The sequence below is a fragment of the Sceloporus occidentalis genome, unplaced genomic scaffold (genome assembly GCF_023333645.1).
Source record: "Sceloporus occidentalis isolate IW3139 unplaced genomic scaffold, rSceOcc1.0.p SCAF_3, whole genome shotgun sequence".
Taxonomy (NCBI): domain Eukaryota; kingdom Metazoa; phylum Chordata; class Lepidosauria; order Squamata; family Phrynosomatidae; genus Sceloporus; species Sceloporus occidentalis.
Genome location: NW_028316983.1, coordinates 29,414,440 through 29,432,049, shown reverse-complemented (window position 1 = coordinate 29,432,049; position 17,610 = coordinate 29,414,440). Strand labels below are relative to the sequence as shown.

Sequence of the window (17,610 nt, the reverse complement as noted above, 5' to 3'; positions counted from 1 at the left end):
TTGTGGGCGAGAACACTTGCCAACATTAAAATCTCGGCAAACAAGGCCCAGAGTAACAGGGGGTGCAGAACAAGTGGACGAGGCAGGCGGCATGGCCTGAGTTCCAACTTTCAACAGCCAAATTTCGGAGTGAAGGTGATCCCGTCACTCTCTGGAATTCTGGGAGGCATGCTGGCGAAAAGCCGTATCATAAGCAATAGCTGCCGAATCACCAGCGAACTCTCTGGCCTTAAGGACATGTAGCAAATGACTGTCAAGCTGCCAAGCCCGTTCAGGGAAGGCCATGGCAACAACAGCCCTGAAAATGGTGAAACCTTCTAGCCAACTGTCAAAATTGTGGTCAACCGAAGGGGAAAGGGGGGCCTTCTTTTTCCCTCTGGTAGAGGTGACTGCCAAAGCTGCTTGACCTGTCGGAGGAACAGAACCAAAGACATCAACAAAACAGCCCCTGAGGATCAGCTTCCTGGTTTTGCAAGGTAGATGAGAGCCAGGAGGGTGCTCTTCAGGTGCGCAAACTGGAAACCCTTGTGCTTCCTGGTCGACCCAAACCCCCTGAAGACCGGGTCGCCAGGTATGACGCTTGATGGCCCAGCGTGGCAGGCCTGGGGCCAAGGCATGCTCAACCCAAAAGCGATCTCTGCCAGAAGGTAAAGATGAGTTGACAGCAGTGAAGGCACCTTGAACAGCTTGCAAGGAACGAGCCCAACGATGTCTTTTCTTGGCTCTGCGTCCTTTCTTGCACTGTCTACGTCTGTTGTCACCATCCTCGTTGTCGATCGCCTCGCCATCTGAACTGGAAGATGCCACCGACGTCGAACTGGAGCTGGAGGAAGACAAGACTCTCAAAGGCCTAAGTGTCCCAGGAGTCCTGTCATGAGCAGCCGAAGGTACTTGCCTAGAAGATGTAGCTCCCTGATAACTGGCAACTGACGGAATTGAAGTAGATTCTGGAACACTTGATCGGCAGGGTGCAGTGGCTCAGCAATCAGCTCAGCAATTGAACGCGACAACTCCAACATCGCCGATTGGGACAAACAAGGAGCAGCTGGAGCTGAACCAACACTTGAAGATCCAGATGTAAAAACAGCTCTGGAACCTGAGCCCGGCGTACCTCCGAAGGAGGAAGTGGGAATGGTATCCAAGGCCGGCATAGTCTGAATATTTCCAGCTTGCCCAGATGAAATTTGAGTTGACAATGCAGGGGGTGCCTTATGACGCCCCGCTTTGTTGGGCATGATGAAAAACACAGTAAGCAAATTACCAGTAAAAATGGATAACAAAATTAGAAAGGTGGCTGAGAGAGTGTTACCAGTCTAAAAATGTCAACAGATAACAAAGCAAAAAGGTCCCAACCAAATAGACCCTAAAAAGGGGAACCAGCAAGGTAGGGGCTGCAAACCCCAAATTAAGCTCAAAAACAAGCAAACAGGGTTTTAAAGCGCAACCGCACACTCACCAAAAACAAATTAAAATTGCCCATAAGCAGAAAATGGGGAGAGAAGCCAGCAAAGTACTCTCTAGTTGGGCCCCCAAAGTGAGGAGCCCAGCCCAAAATGGCGACCGCGTCGCCTCTCTCTCCCCCAAGGCCGCAAAAACAAGGCCCAGCAACCTCAGGGACTGCCTGAAGGAAGAGGCCCCTCCCTCCTCAACTGTCATCTCGGCCTCAGAGGGAACGATCAGGCAGACCCAGCAACATCAGGGACTGCCTGAAGGACGAGACTTCTCCCTCCTTTAACTGTATTTTGTATTGTATTACAATTTTTACTATGATCATCGCAGAATAGCGGTCTATAAATAAAATGTATTATTATTATTATTATTATTATTATTATTATTATTAAAAAGGAGGGGAGGGGACAATAGGCCCCCACCTTGTAACTCAGGGCTGCAGAGGACCCCTGGAGTAACGCGGGGAGGAGGGGGCAAGCCCCTTATGCTCCCCTCCCCGAAAGCTCAGCTCTGCTCTGCAGCAGAGCCGAGCAGAAATGGCACCGAGAAGGACGCCGCATGGCCTTTTTATAGGCCTTTGCCAAAGGTAGGGGCCGAGAGGGGAGTCACCCCGCCCCCAGGAGCAGCCAGCCAATCGGCTGCCCTGGAGGACCGGGGCTAGGGTTGCCATAAGTCAGGACCTCCAAACCAAGACAAATGTAGGACAAATGCAGGACACATTTTTTTAATGGAGGACATGCAAAAAAATTGATGATTTTTAAAAAATGTTAATATAAATGCATGTTTCTTAGGCATGATCAAAATGGAGGACATTTGGCATTATTCCTAGACAGATGGCAGAAATATACTTCCCTTTCTGGCCAAACACCAGAAGAAGAGGAGGAAGAAGCAGAGGAGAAGGTAGAGGAGGAGAAGAAGAGGAGGAAGAAGAGGAGGAGGAAGAGGAAGTAGAGAGGAAGAAGAAGGGGAGGAAGAGGGGAAGAAGAGGAGGAGGAGAAGAAGAAAAGGTGGAGAAGAAGAGGAGGAGGAAGAAGATGAAGAAGAAGGGGAGGAAGAGGAGGAGGAGAGGAGGAAGAAGAGGAAGAAGAAGAGGAAGAAGGGGAGGAAGAAGAGGAGGAGGAGGAGAGGAGGCAGAAGAAGAGGAGGAGGAGAAAGAAGAGGAAAGGCTCTTTTCCCCTGCCTGGCTGCCTCCATCGCCGGCGGAGGAGCCCAGGCAGGGGAACGGGGCCTCGCTGAGGCTAGGCTCCTTTCCCTGCCTGGTCTCCGTCGCCGGCGGGGGCGGGGGACCTGGGACAAAGGGCAAACCGGGGCAGGACCGTGCAGACCCGCCCCAAATCGGGAAAGTCCTGCCCCTAGGCGAGATATGGCAACCCTAACCGGGGCAACCATAGAGAGGGACTATCTGCCTTCTAGAGTGTCGCTCAGGAGGCAGAAGTCCCTCCCTTTCCCCCCTCGGCTGGCCAATCAGAGGCCAGCGCACCCCAGCAATGCATGCTGGGGCGCACCAGACCTCCGTGGTGCCTGGCCCTGGCGGCAACGCTGCCTGCCTGGGGAATCGGGCGGCAGCCTTTCATGCTGCTGCTGGCAGGCGGTACAACAGGATGCACATAAGAAGAAATGGCTGTTGTTGCTCTGGAGTGCCCAAGTAATGGGCAATTTGGGGCTGCTTTGGGGCCATAATACTTGGGGCTGCTCCCAGAGTTCTCTGGCCCATGTGGATGCTGCCCAAGTGACTATTTTACGTTTTACCACTACTCCCACTTTGTTGTTTTGTGCTTTCAAATCAGTTTCCAGTTTATGGTGACCCTAAGAAAAACCTATCATGGACTGTATGGCATGATTTGTTCAGAGGAGGTTTGCCTTTGCCTTTTTCTAAGAGTTAGAGAATGTGGCTTGCTAACGGTTAGTCAATGAAATTCCATGGCAGAGCAGGGATTTGAATCCTGGTCTCCAGAGTCAAAGTCCAGTGCTCAAACCACTACAGCATGGTGGCTCTCACTACAACTTCTGAATAGGTATTAATATCTCACATGTTTTTTAAATTAAAAAATCCCTTATGGTTACCATAGGGTGAAAAAGTTACCTTTTAAAGGCTACAGCTAACAGAATGCCCAAAGCAGCATAGCCATTATCTATGCTGACTGGGGTATTCTAGGAGTTTTAGTCAATAGGTATTGTGTCCAAGCTCTAATGATTACCATTCCATTAGCGTTTTTAGTACATATGTCCTTTGTAAAAATCCTATTATGTATTTCCATAGCAATCTGTATTTATGAAACAAGGTCACCCAGTGGGTTTACAAGGCTGAGTGGGGTTTCAAACCTTGGTCTCCATAGCCATAGTCCAATGCTCAAACCACTACACCAATCTGGCTCTCAGTAATGATAGCTATATTAATATATGCACAGAAATGGAAAATAAATGTAGAACAATTATTTCTTTTTAAAAATCTCAGATGTAACTACTAACAGCATATTTAAAAAGCAGGGCTTAATTATAAGAAAATATTGTAAGTCTGCAGACTGGTAATTAATTACACAACTTGTTCATTTAAAATGAATATCAATGACCATGTCTTTTTCTATTTAGTGCAATGCTAAATTGCATGGGGAATGTGTGGTGAAGGGGATCATCCCTTAGTATTGGCTATGTTAACCAAGGCCTCACAATTCACACCCCTAACTTAATGGGCTTATCTCAATGTATAGAATTGATAAATCTTGTAATTTTTAATTAAGATTAATTATACAATTGTTCAGTAAGGTTTAGTGTCAAAAATCAATAATCTGTCGACTGAATCGACATACCCATACCCTGAGGCTTCAAGAAAGCATGAGGTATTATTATTGTTGTGTATCTTCAAGTCATTTCCAACTTATGAACATAACCTAAGTTGAACCCTAACAAAATTTGTGCAGAGGAGGTTTGCTATTGCCTTTCTCTAAGGTTGAGAATGTGGGGTTTGCCCAAAACCAAGCAGTGGGTTTCCATGGCTGATTAGGGATTTGAATCTTCAGAGTCCTATGCCAAGACTCAAACCATTACACCATGCTGGCTCTTGTGGGATACTGATCTAGATATAAATGTGGCAAATGTTAAATGGAAAACTCTATGGAAAATTCTTCCAATTAAAGCATCTTCCCATGCTTTAAAAATAATATATCACTGGTATCTAATCTCAGTAAACATGGAATATATAGACAAACACTCATCTAACAAATACTGGAAGCACTGCTGGACATTGGATACATCTTTCTACATGTGGGGGGTGTGTGCCAGTATTTCTGAATTTTTGAAAAAAATATATTTCTAATAATAAGTCGCATTACAAACCATGCAGTTCCCGTTCACCCCAAAATAGGACTTCTCTCCATATTTTGTGACAGCTGTGAGTTATTAAACCATAAAGATCTGATTACATATTTTTGTTTTTCTGCAAATTTGGTAATTGCCCAGAACTGGAAAAGAACTGGACTATCTCTTGACTGATGCCTGATATAAAAATAAAATTGGGAAATAATGCTTCTGGAAAAGTTGACATCTACTGTACAAGATTATAGAAATGACCAGCCCAAATGAAGCTTCTTTCCAACGTGTTTTCTTTTTATTAATTTCAACCATGACAGCAAGGAGTTTCTGCCTCCTCCACAGTCACATTTTGACCCATGGAGAGATATTTTAGTTGAATGGTATATTTATTGTTGTTTTCTCATTCTGGGAATGAATGAATTAAAGCTTTCAAATAAATAGTGGAAATTTTACTTTTGGGAAATAATATGCAATGCCTGGTGAGGTTTTTGTTTGTTCAGTTTTAAAAAATGGACACATTATGCCACTTTGGCATAGTGTTAATAACTTTTAAAAAGAAAAAGAATTCAATCATTTAACCAAATTAAAAAACCATTTTTAAAAATTTATTCCCCCCAGCACCAACTCTGACCAAAACAGTTTTAGAATTTGCTTGTTAGAATTTAAATCACACAAAACCTGTTTGCTAGAGGTGAAAGTGGGAAGACAATGTACATCATGAGCAGTAAATCTTGATTTTTCTATTGCTTTAAATTATCTGAAAAGACTACCTGCACTCTCATTCTCCCCCCACCCCTCTGGTTTAACTTTTCATTTTCACTAGCACTGGATTTAAACAGCCAAATCATTAATATTATTTGTAAAGACCACAAAATGTGTTTCCCCCTTTTTCAACCTACACACGATCACTATGTTTTGTTCTACTTTGTTCCAACTCAGATGAGTCCCACTGATGAAATACTTTCTGTAGCCCACTTTGCATTCAGCTTTGACCAGTTTTAATTAATCAGCCTATTTCAACAGTAAAAGCTAGAATTACATAGTGCAATGCAGGCTTAAAACAGAAAAATAGCTGGCCACTGCCAACTCTCTGAACACACTAATTGGGGACGAGAGGCATACAGTGGCTGCCCAGTTCATGGTAGAGAAGTGTATAGGAAACAAGAATTTTCTTACATGGAGATTATTGGCTTAGGATGGTAAATACTTAAACCAAAGGAATAACAACAGCACTGTATGTATGGGTGTCTCTCCACTTCCATCTATTCATTTACATCCTTCATTGTTCGTTCCTGGTTCCTCTTACTGTTCCTCCTTTCTGCTGTGTTGATCAATAAAGTCTATACTGGCATATTAAGTATAGGAGCATTAAGTATGTATGCATGTAGTATTTAAGGTGTTTCATATTTCTTTTCAAATATACTTCCAGAGCAGTCTGCACAAAATAGCACACAATGAAAATATCAACACAATGCATCGTAATGAATGTGTGCTCTTTCTTCTCTTGTTGGGGGAGGTTTAGGGATCATAAATCTAGTGGAAATTAACCCTTTCAAAATGCAGATGGAGAATTCTAAAACTGAATGCCCTTCCAGTTCCAAATTGTCTACAGAAATATGTTATTTAAGAAGGAGAGGATGAAGGCTAGACTAGAGTCTTCCAGTTTTTCAGGGCTGGACACTGATTTTTTATTTTTTTGATGCAGCAGCAAACTATTCAAATGTATGATAGCCCATGACCTGAAGCTTGAAGTGGCAAAGGACTGCACCACATGATTTTTCTAAATGCATAGATGGCTTTCTGTGAAACTGTTTTTTGCTGATAGGACACAGAGGGAGTTACATAGAGACCAAGATGTCTCTTGAGACCCAGACATGTTCTGCTTAAACAGTTTCATTGCACCAGGGGGGGTTGATTCTGTCAGTTTTCTGGGCTTTTTCCTCCTTGTTACTTATTTTTTGTTTTGTTTTATTTTAATTTCAGTGGTGTCTTGGTTTGCTACCGTCAGCTGCTGAAAGCAAATTATGGTGAGTAAAACCTTTAAACACAGGTTTGATTGGATTGATGGTTTCAGTGCCAGATTATCTAGGCATTGAACTGCAAGAGGGTATTTAGTTTGGCTTAGCTAGAACACAGTTCTCTCTAGCAAGTGCTGGGATCTGCTGAGACAGGAAAGATATACTGTACATTCCTTCACCACCCACACTGCTCAGTAGTTCTAAGCTGCCTTGGCAAGCTTCTTTCTTCTCTGTCTCAGCTGTAAGATGCAGAGAGTCATTTCATGAAAAGCAGGTACAGCTTAGGTTTTCTGACTTCTTGTAGATTCTGCCCAGTGTCTCTATCCAAAATCTCACATAGGATGCCTCCGGGAACCATTTGGCTTTGGACAATGGTCTGTGGTTTCATGAAGATGTAATTCTAGCAAGTGATGGGTTGCAGTGATGGGCAGGAATGATTTTGCCTAGAGTCTCATGAAGCTATTCAGGAGGGCTTTAAGTTGAGTTATGTGGGCGGAGGGGGGCATATTCTTGAGATCAGGAGTTCTTCAAGTGCTGGAGATAATAAAGGAAACACAACCTCCAAAGGATCTACAGACTGACCAAGAATATTCAGCAAATACTGTGCTAAGTGAAGGATGGGAGAGACACTCTCATGGCTGCAGGAGTTTACTGCATACTGTGCAGCTGTGGACAAGTCTACATAGGGAGCACCAAACACAGCATTAAAACACAAATCACAGAACACTAGAGACACTGCAGACTGAGCCAGCCAGAAAAATCAGCAGTAGCAGAACACACTATAAACCAACCTGGGCATAAAATGCTATTTGAAAACAGTGAAATTCTGGAACTTGCCAACAACTATCAGGTCAAATGCACAGAGAAGCCATTGAAATCACAAACACCTGGACAACTTCAACAGGAAAGAAGAAAACCTGAAAATAAACAACGTTTGGCTACCAGTCATGAAAAGTACCAAAATCAAGACATCACATGCAAATGAACATCAGCCATGGACAGAGGATTTCCCAGCAAACAATGGATCACTAATTAAATAGACACAAATCCTCCTCGCATATCCTCCCACTCTGAGGCCTTGCCATTCACCAATGGACCAACACACAGATTAACATGTAAATCACTTCCTCTGAACCAAGAGTCACACAGTATATATATCCCAAACACCTCCATGTCATCATTCTCTGAAGATGCCAGCCACAGATGTAAGTGAAACATCAGAAATAAATTATTCTAGAACATGGCCACATAGCCCAAAAAACCCACAAAAAACTACTGTAATTGTATTTGCAACATTCACCTATAGAATAGTCCCATACAACCCAAGAGGGTCCTTATGGAGGCTTTTTCTGTTTAGACAACCAGGCCAGTGCAATGAATGGCGTCAGGAATAAGACTCTGGTCACCAGTAATTCTGTGATCCCTTTTCAAGTGTTTTCTTTTTCATTTCCTTCAAAACATCCAATCCTTTTTTCAGCTGACTCAGATTTTTTGGTTTGAGTGAGACTTTCATTATTTTGGGGAAACTGTCTCTCTTTAGTTCCAGGCCTTTATACTTGATTATACACAATCTAGTTTTTTATAAATACTTTAAAATATATATTTTAAAGTATTTATTAAAATATTTATATCCCACCCATTATCTGAAGCTCTCAGAGTGGTGTACAATAAAGTCAACCAGCTTAAACCAATATAAATAACAAAATGATTTTAAAATGTTAAAAACATATCATACAGTTTAACAAATTAAAAATAGACACATCAAAACCAGTTTAAAAACTTTAAACCCATTCCAAACTATGCACATGTGTGTGACAGTCATACGTGTGGAAGTCTTAGGGGCCGTTCAAACTACACTTTACCTCGGATCAGGAATCTATTCTTCCACGTGAAGTTCATATTCGCCCCGAATTTGTCACAATCCATTTCGAGGCATGCACAAGTGTTACATGGCAAATGCCCCTTAGCGCGGGTCATTTTGAATCGGGGCAAAAGCCGTCTCTTGAAAAAACCCGGGTTCCGCGAAATATGAACTTGCCCCCGATCATGATCAGGTCAAGTTCAGGGGAGGGATTTAGGTCAGAGGGAGGGCAGTGGGCAGAGTATTCCCTCTCCTTCATCGGGGCGAAGGAGGAGATGGAGGAGGAAGGAGCCAGAGGAAGGATGGGGAAAAAAGGGAAATCAGGGTGACAGGCTGCAAAAAAGGGGAATCGGGGTGACAGGAGGCAAAGGGACAGGAGGCAAAAAAGGGGAATCAGGGTGACAGGAGGCAACAGGAGGCAAAGGGACAGGAGGCAAAAAAGGGGAATCAGGGTGACAGGAGGCAACAGGAGGCAAAGGGACAGGAGGCAAAAAAGGGGAATCAGGGTGACAGGAGGCAACAGGAGGTAAAGGGACAGGGGCAAAAAAGGGGAATCAGGATGACAGGGCAGTCAGAGGGAGGGCAGAGGGGGGAACTGGAGAAAGTGACGGAGGAGGAGGATGAAGGAGCTGGGGGGAAGAAGGGGGCCATGGAGGGCATTCTGTAACAGAGCAGGAGGAGGAGAAGGAAGAGGCAGGAGGAAGGGTCAATTCAGGGGAGTTCAGAGGTAGGGCACGAACGGAGCTCACACCAGGCAGCTTTCCCCTTTTTAATTTTTTTAAAATTATTTTTGACAAAAATGTGCATGGTTTTTGCTTCAGGGAGGGTCGGAAGGAAGGAGGAGGATTGCCAAGGGAAATCGGGCTGCAGAGCCAAGAAGAAGGAGCCTCTCTCTCTTTTTATTTTTTATTTTTGATAGTCTATGCGCATGATTTTTTGGGCGACATACAATGTGTTTGTGCTTGTGCTACTTTCATTTCCTCTTGGTCCTGGAACAGCACCTTATAAGAGACTGGGTTATTATTATTAATATTAATATTATTTGTGTTATATGCAGATGCTACATGCCTGCGCTACATTTCCCTTTAATTTCCTCTTGCTCTTGGAATTTAAGAGCCATTATTATTATTATTATTATTATTATTATTATTATTATTTGTGTTATATGCGGATGCTACAATGCCTGCGCTACTACATTTCCCTTTCATTTCCTCTTGCTTCTGGAATTATTTGTTTAAAATGTGAATGCTACAATGCCAATGTTACAAATGTTTCCCTTTCAATTTGGCAAATTGATACTGCTTTTGCTACACACAAGACACACACCGGAGGTTTTTAAATTTGACAGCATCTGTGCACCTTGCCCACCAGATTTTTTTTAAAAAGGAGGGGGGAAGCCCCCATCCACGTAGCCAATGGCTGCAAGAAACATCACCTTTTATGAAAGCAGAACTAATTTGATTGACAGCAGAGGACTCTTCCTTTTAAATGGGTTTAAAGAGCTGCAGTGGCGTTCCGGGGTTAAATACCCCGATTAAGGTATTTATAGTGGGCACTTGCTTCCGGAGGCATTCGGGGGAGGGGGGCAGAAACTGAATCTTCCCAGTTCCTTCCAGTGCAAAAGTGCCAATGCGAATGGGGCCCTAGAAAGAAAAGGTCTTTCTCAGCCCTACAACTTGAAATTCTTTTAATTTAGCCTGCCATGAAACTCTCAGATGTTCTGGACTAGACTACAACCCTTATCGTTATCTGAATCTCAGGGGGAACCCAGCTGGGGAAGGTGAGGATTCTTTGGTGGAGATCTTTTGCATGCAAAGAATACTGATATAACTGAGATACGATTTTAGTTTGAAGATGCCTAGAGATTTGGAAGAGACACTGGTAGCCTCAGGCTACTGCTGAATCCTGGGCAGAAGATTGCTTAAAATATTGTGTGTGTCCTGCTTTAAAATTTCCAGTGGTGAAGGTCTTAGGCTGTTTGAGATGCACTCAGACACATTTCATTCCACCCCCTCATATCCAGCACTGCAGCAAAAGCCGTGTTTCAATGCTGCATGTTTCTCGGAGCTCTCAAGGCACAAAGAACACAAGCCAATTATGAGAAGTTGAACTAAATGTAATGAGCCAAAAGAAATGAATCCACAGATACAATTTGAGCGGAGCACTTGCCACACAACCTTAGCTTCATTGGTTTCAGACCAACATTTGTGTTGGTCACAGTGAGTCTGGAAACAGCACAAGGTTAGCTTTTCCTTTCCTTTCTTTTCTTTTTCAAAAATTTCCAAACACATAAAGCAATACAGAAGTCAATCTTAGATTCATATTACATTCACAGTTCTCGCTCTCAGAACCCTGACTTCCAAATTAGCATGACTTAGTTATATAAACATGCAGTCATACAAGAAAAGCTAACCTTACGATATTACACTAGGGACAGCAAGGTTAGCTTTTCTAGTTATTCATAACTAATGGAAAGCTAGCCCAAAAGACAGGCAAGAAATATCATTGAATTTGTTCTTGTGTACATGCTCAACTCACACTGCATGCCTAACCATCTCCCTGAAGTAATAAAATGATGCATCCCAGAATGCAAGCCTTGGAGTGTATTCAAGGTACTCACAGAGGTCTATAGTACTTTGGAAGCACGTTCACTGCAAATTGAGTACACAGACCATATTCTCCACCAGACGAAGCTCTAAGCAGCACATTCTAGTTTTCATCAGAAGCTGGATTTACACAGTGCTGATTAGCCCACTGTTGTCAGTCGTGTCAAAACCAGCTTCTCTCAACACATAGCCAGTCTGTTCATCGTGCTGATTTGCTGACCCTTTGTCAATCATGTTGCCCTTTCTACCATTCCAGAGCCTTTTTGAACAGTAAAATAAAACCTAATTCATGAAATAAACTGCAAAACAAAATGTTTGATTAGCTAACCATCCATGAACTGTTGTGCGGGGGTGGCAGCTATTGTGGGGCATCAGCAGTCAGTTTTCTATTTGGAGAAATGAAAACATGAGAAGAAGAACCCATTTTACACAAAAAGAAACACCAAAGGAAAATCTCATATTATTTTGGTGTTGAGTCACATGGCACCCTTTCATATCAATTTTAGTGCTCTATCTTAGTTTAGAAAGCATGTATGGTATGGTGGTTTGAGCACTGGACTATAACTCTAGAGACCAGGATTCCAGACCACATTCAGTCATGGAAACTTACTATGGGTCTAAACTTATAGGGAGAGAGGTGCTACAGGGATACTGAGATATTCCTGTGTGTGGAGCCTTAGAATCACAGGGCTGAAGGGAGAAGGAGTTCCGGGGCTACAGTAGTATTTTGGTTAAGCTAGTAGCAAATGGATAAAAGTGCCTGCCTGTCTGGTAGTGTGGGGGCACTGCAAGGGTGCTGCACTGGTGAGATCAAACTACACAGGAGGAAGGGAATGTGTCATTGTTTTTTTAAAAATATATATATATATATACATTTTAATGCTTTTGTACTGAAGAAATGGCTTGGTCTGAGAGTTGCCATTTAATTTCATACAGTTCTTCTAATACAGAATCACCTCATGGTATTGTGGGAATTTTTGCTTATCCACACATCTGGAACTTGCTACGTGTTATTGCCAATGTATGTGCCTTCAAGTCATCTGTTGACTTATGTTGACTCCATGAATGTCATAGGTTTTCCTCAGACAAGAAATACTCAGAGGTGGTTTTGCCAATTCCTTCCTCTGAAATATAGCCTATAGCAACTGGTAGTCACTGGCAGTCTCCCACCCAAGTACTAACCAGAGCTGACCCTGCTTAGTGTCCAAGATCAGGTGAGATCTGGTGCCTTTTATTGTCAGATAAATCCTTCAGGGCCCATCAATATGAGAAGGGTCTCACTGCATAGGGATAAACAATTTTATATTGTATTATATTAGGGGTATCACAAACTGGGAGTGTTTGTGGTGAGTGTGTCTAAACATATGCCAATCAAAACAATAGTTTTCTATTAGTATAGTTCAGATAGGATTTAAAGATGTTAGGACAACCAGCATGGTGTAGGGGTTAGAGTATTGGGTAGGATTGGGGATACTTGGGTTCAAATCATCACTCATTGAGGCTCGCTGGGTAACCCTGAGCCAGTTACTGTCTCAGTGAGAACAAAAATGGGGAGGAGGACCATTTATGTTACCTGGAGCACCTTGGAGGAGAGGTACAATATAAATGTGGAAACACATTAATAAATAGAACAAGGGTGGAGAGAATCTCTGGGGACAGTAGTACAGGTAGCAGCTTAGGTGGCATTTCTCTGGAGAGTGGAAAGACCTGAAATGACAGAGCAAGCCTGGCTCCAGTCCCTGTGACCAATGGAAATTCTGAGAACGGACTTATTGGATTTCTTTCCTACATTGTCTTTGAAATGCCAAACAAACATTTAACTTCCATGGAGAGACTTCCATCATCCCGTAAGGACTGTGCATCTCTCTGGGAAAATATATCCAAATCTCTATTAGTGTAATATCTTTATTAGGCTAGCCAAGAGGGCACAAAAGCTTGTGCAAATTTGCTAGTTTAACCTGATATAAATTCATGAGATTTGGATGATATATGTTTGGAAAAAGGCAGTCAAAGTAAGTGTGAGTTATGTACATTGCTTTCTACTCATTTTGTGTTTAGACTGAATTGAAGTAACTCAAAAGTTGCAAATTAATACATTACTGATAACCTCATAAGAATGAAAAGGAAGAGAAAGAGATTTATTTTCATTGAATATTGAGGAATTTACCTGTCCAGGAAAGCAGCCAGATGGCTGATAGGCTAGCTAATTCTTAAAGAAACAAACCCCCAGATAGCAGAGTCAGTGCAAGCAACACATTCTTGGAAAATAAAGGTAGTATTAGCAGAAGGATTACCAAAAGAGTTGTCAGACAGTCCATGACCATGAGGTGGCCAAAACACAAAGACAAGCACTGCAATTGTAATATTTGTAACAGGCCTTCTTCTTAATCAGAAGGAGGTGCGTGCCTTAGGTGGCAGAGGCAAATATCACCTCATATCACTGTTCCAGATAGTCCTTTACTAGCTGCTCTCTGGTAGTGGCAAATGCCACAGTTGGCCACTTTGGCTCTCCAGAGCAGGCTACTTCTGGTTCCTGGTGAGGATGAGCAGGACAAAGGGCAGGAGCTGGTGATGGCAGGTGGAAATAGAATGGTGGTAGCATTTTTTCTCCCACATTGGGAGACCCAACCCATTCATCAGACTGTTCTGGGTTAGCCACAAACTTGTCCATTTCAGGACTTACTTTGACTTAAGAGAACAGATGGCACTCTAGAGAGAATAAACAGTATTCTGCTTGCTGCCAGATGCAAGAAAAGAGCCTGAACGCTAAACTTTACATATACTCAGAGAATTCTGCATCCTGATTCTTATTCTGAAGTTGTCTGTTAAACTACTTTTGATTAGCCTAGACATATGTTGCAGGAATAGATTCTGGGACACCTTAATTTTGGGAATTGTAGTCAGGCATAGTCAGACACACATTCTAGACTTTAGGAGAGTGGATTTCAGTAAACTTAGAGAAGTATTGAGGGTGATCCCATGGTCAGAAATACTAAAAGAGAAGGGAGTTCAGGACGGATGGGACTTTCTCAAAAGGGAAATACTGAAGGCACATTTCAAACAGTTCCAGTGAGAAAGAAAAACGGGAGGTGTCTCAAAAAACCAGGATGGATGACTAAGGAACTTTCAACTGAGCTAAGTTTTAAACGGAACATGTATAAGAAATGGAAAAAGGGGGAAATCACAAAAAAGAAATTCAAAGAAATAGCAGGCATTTGTAGGGATAAAGTCAGAAAAACTAAAGCGCAGAATGAACTCAGGCTTGCTAGAGAGGTGAAAAAGAATAAAAAGGTCTGTTTTGGATATGTCCGCAGCAAAAGGAAGAAGAAGGAAATGGTAGGGCCACTGTGTGGAGAAGATGGCAAAATGCTAACAGGGGACAGAGAAAAGGCAGAATTACTCAACACCTTCTTTGCCTCAGTCTTCTCACAAAAGGCAAACGGTGCTCAACCTGAGGATAATGGAGCAGAGGACAGAATAGGGGAATTTCAGCACAGAATAAGTAAAGAGATAGTAGAGGAACACCTTGTTAATCTAAATGAATTTAAGTCTCCGGGACCAGATGAACTCCATCCAAGGGTATTAAAAGAACTGGCAAATGTAATATCGGAGCCATTGGCAATCATCTTTGAAAACTCCTGGAGAACAGGAGAAGTCCCAGCAGACTGGAGGAGGGCAAACGTTGTCCCCATCTTCAAAAAGAGGGAAAAAAAGGATCCCAACAATTATCGTCCAGTTAATCTGACATCAATACCAGGAAAGATTCTGGAGCAGATCATTAAACAGAGAGTCTGTGAACATCTAGAAAGCAATGCCATAATCACAAAAAGTCAACATGGGTTTCAGAGAAAGAAGTCATGCCAAACAAATCTAATCTCTTTCTTTGATAAAATTACTAGCTTGGTAGATGAAGGGAATGCTGTGGATATAGTATATCTTGATTTCAGTAAGGCCTTTGACAAGGTTTCCCATGACATTCTTGCAAACAAGCTTGTAAAATGTGGGTTAGACAAGGTAACTGTTACATGGATTTGTAACTGGTTGACTGGCTGAACCCAAAGGGTGCTCAATAATGGCACCTTTTCATCCTGGAGAGGTGACCAGTGGGGTCCCACAGGGCTCTGTCCTGGGCCCAGTGTTATTCAACATCTTTATCAATGGCCTGGACGACAGAATTGGGAGCATACTTATCAAATTTGCAGATGACACCAAATTAGGAGGAATAGCTAATACCCCAGAGGATAGGATCAAGATTCAAAATGACCTGAATAGACTAGAAAGCTGGGCCAAAGCTAACAAAATGAAATTCAACACGGAGAAATGTAAGGTACTGCACTTAGGGCAGAAAAATAAAATGCACAGATATAGGATGGGGGACAACTGGCTGAATGAAACTACGTGTGAAAGGGATCTAGGAGTCCAAGTAGACCACAAGTTGAACATGAGTGAACAGTGCGATGCAGCAGCTAAAAAGGCCAATGCAATTTTAGGCTGCATCAATAAAAGTATAGTGTCTAGATCAAGAGAAGTAATAGTGCCACTGTATTCTGCTTTGGTCAGGCCCCACCTGGAATATTGTGTCTAGTTCTGGGCACCACAATTCAAAAAGGATATTGAGAAACTGGAGTGTGTCCAAAGGAGGGCAACTAAAATGGTGAAGGGTCTGGAAACCATGCCCTATGAGGAATGGCTCAGGGAGCTGGGGATGTTTAGCTTGGAGAAGAGAAGGTTAAGAAGTGATATGATAGCCCTGTTTAAATATTTGAAGGGGTGTCACATTGAGGAGGGAACAAGCTTGTTTTCTGCTGCTCCAGACAACAGAACCAGGAACAATGGATCCAAGGTGCAGGAAAAGAGATTCCACCTCAACATTAGGAGGAACTTCCTGACAGTAAGGGCTGTTTGACATTGGAACACACTCCTTCCTCAGAGTGTAGTGGAGTCTCCTTCCTTGGAGGTCTTTAAGCAGAGGCTGGATGGCCATCTGTTGGGGATGCTTTGATTTGGATTTCCTGCATGGCAGGGGGTTGGACTGGATGGCCCTTGTGGTCTCTTCCAACTCTACGATTCTATGATTCTATTCCCTGGATTATGGGTTCATAGTAAAGGCTTAGGGGTTCCAAGAATCTAACGGATCCACATCGTACAACAAACTCACAACACAAGAAGCACAGACATCAGCAATATAGGCACATTGTTCACAATAATAAATGGTAGAAATAAGCCCACAACAGATATTCTAAAGGCTAAATTAAATGTTAAACTGTAGACACATTGAGCAGTCTTCTAATTTTATTATTACAGGGCAAAGTAATGAAATTTCAGTAACTGGTGAGAGTCACTAATGCTATTTCTAGGCAAAACACCTATATCTAAAGCAGTGGTGGAGAATCTGTGGCCTTCCAGATATTGTTGTACTCCAACTTGCACCATTCCTAGCAGCATAACCACAGTGAGTGGAGATGGGAGTTGCAGTCCAACAACATCAGGAAGACCTTGCCATGGTCTTACAAGTTATATTGGCAAGAATAAGTAAAAGGTAAAGGTGATCAAAAAGAAATATTGATATAACAATCAGATAATGTTCTTAGAATTACAACCTATTAAAAGTGGAGTTAAAAATATATTGACTAGACAGCCAATAGAACAAAATTAGCCTTATGAGTTTACCAGTTTAATTTATATGTGGGGCTATCAATTAAGATTATCATTAAACCCAAGCAAAGATACTCATTAAACAAAGATTTACTTCTTGTATTTTTATTTCCCCCAATCAGCAAGAGCCCCAACAAAATTATACTACAATAACTGATATATGTAAGAGTCACTTGTCTTATTGATATCTAATCAATGAGGTATGAATTATATAGCCAAAAATGGAAATCAATGACATTCATGAAAAGGTTTAGGCTTGATATTTATTTTAGAATTCAGTAGGGTTGCCATAGACACAAGGCCACTTAGCAGCGAGTAAACATAAAATGCCCAGTTTCATTTTAGGCAAATTCAGACCTTGGAAAAGTTTCTCTTCTGGATTACAGCACCCAGAATCACTCGGCCAGCATGGGGACAGGTCTATCAATGATTATTTTGCCACCATCACTAAACAGACACCTGGGTTTAGTGTCCCTCTGGAAAGCAGCTGCTTAATGGCATAAAATGGAAAGTGTCTGTTGCTTTCATGCTCTTCAGTTCAGTACCTTGGGAAAAAAATAGGCTGACCAAAAACAGTGTTTGGTCTGATCCAGAAAGGTTCTTTTGAAGTTCTTGACATGGCACGGATACCTCTAAACCCCATCCCTCCACTACTTACAATCTTCATTCCTGTTCCTTAATGGTTATTTTTGCTCCCAGGCCCATAACATAA

General features: G+C 42.3%; 1 protein-coding gene across 2 annotated transcripts in view; it reads right to left on the bottom strand.

The window, feature by feature from the left end:
* GDAP1L1 (ganglioside induced differentiation associated protein 1 like 1) overlaps positions 1 to 17,610 on the bottom strand; it is a 68,263-nt gene that overhangs the window by 44,425 nt on the left and 6,228 nt on the right. The window contains exon 1 of one of the 2 annotated variants that reach the window (XM_089513923.1): positions 678 to 842. The exons of the other annotated variant lie outside the window; for it this stretch is intronic. Within the exon in view, the coding sequence (XP_089370049.1) occupies positions 678 to 788 (111 nt within the window). The 5' untranslated portion in view covers positions 789 to 842. Of the gene's footprint in view, positions 1 to 677; positions 843 to 17,610 lie in introns of those variants that run through there. 2 annotated transcript variants of the gene reach the window in all.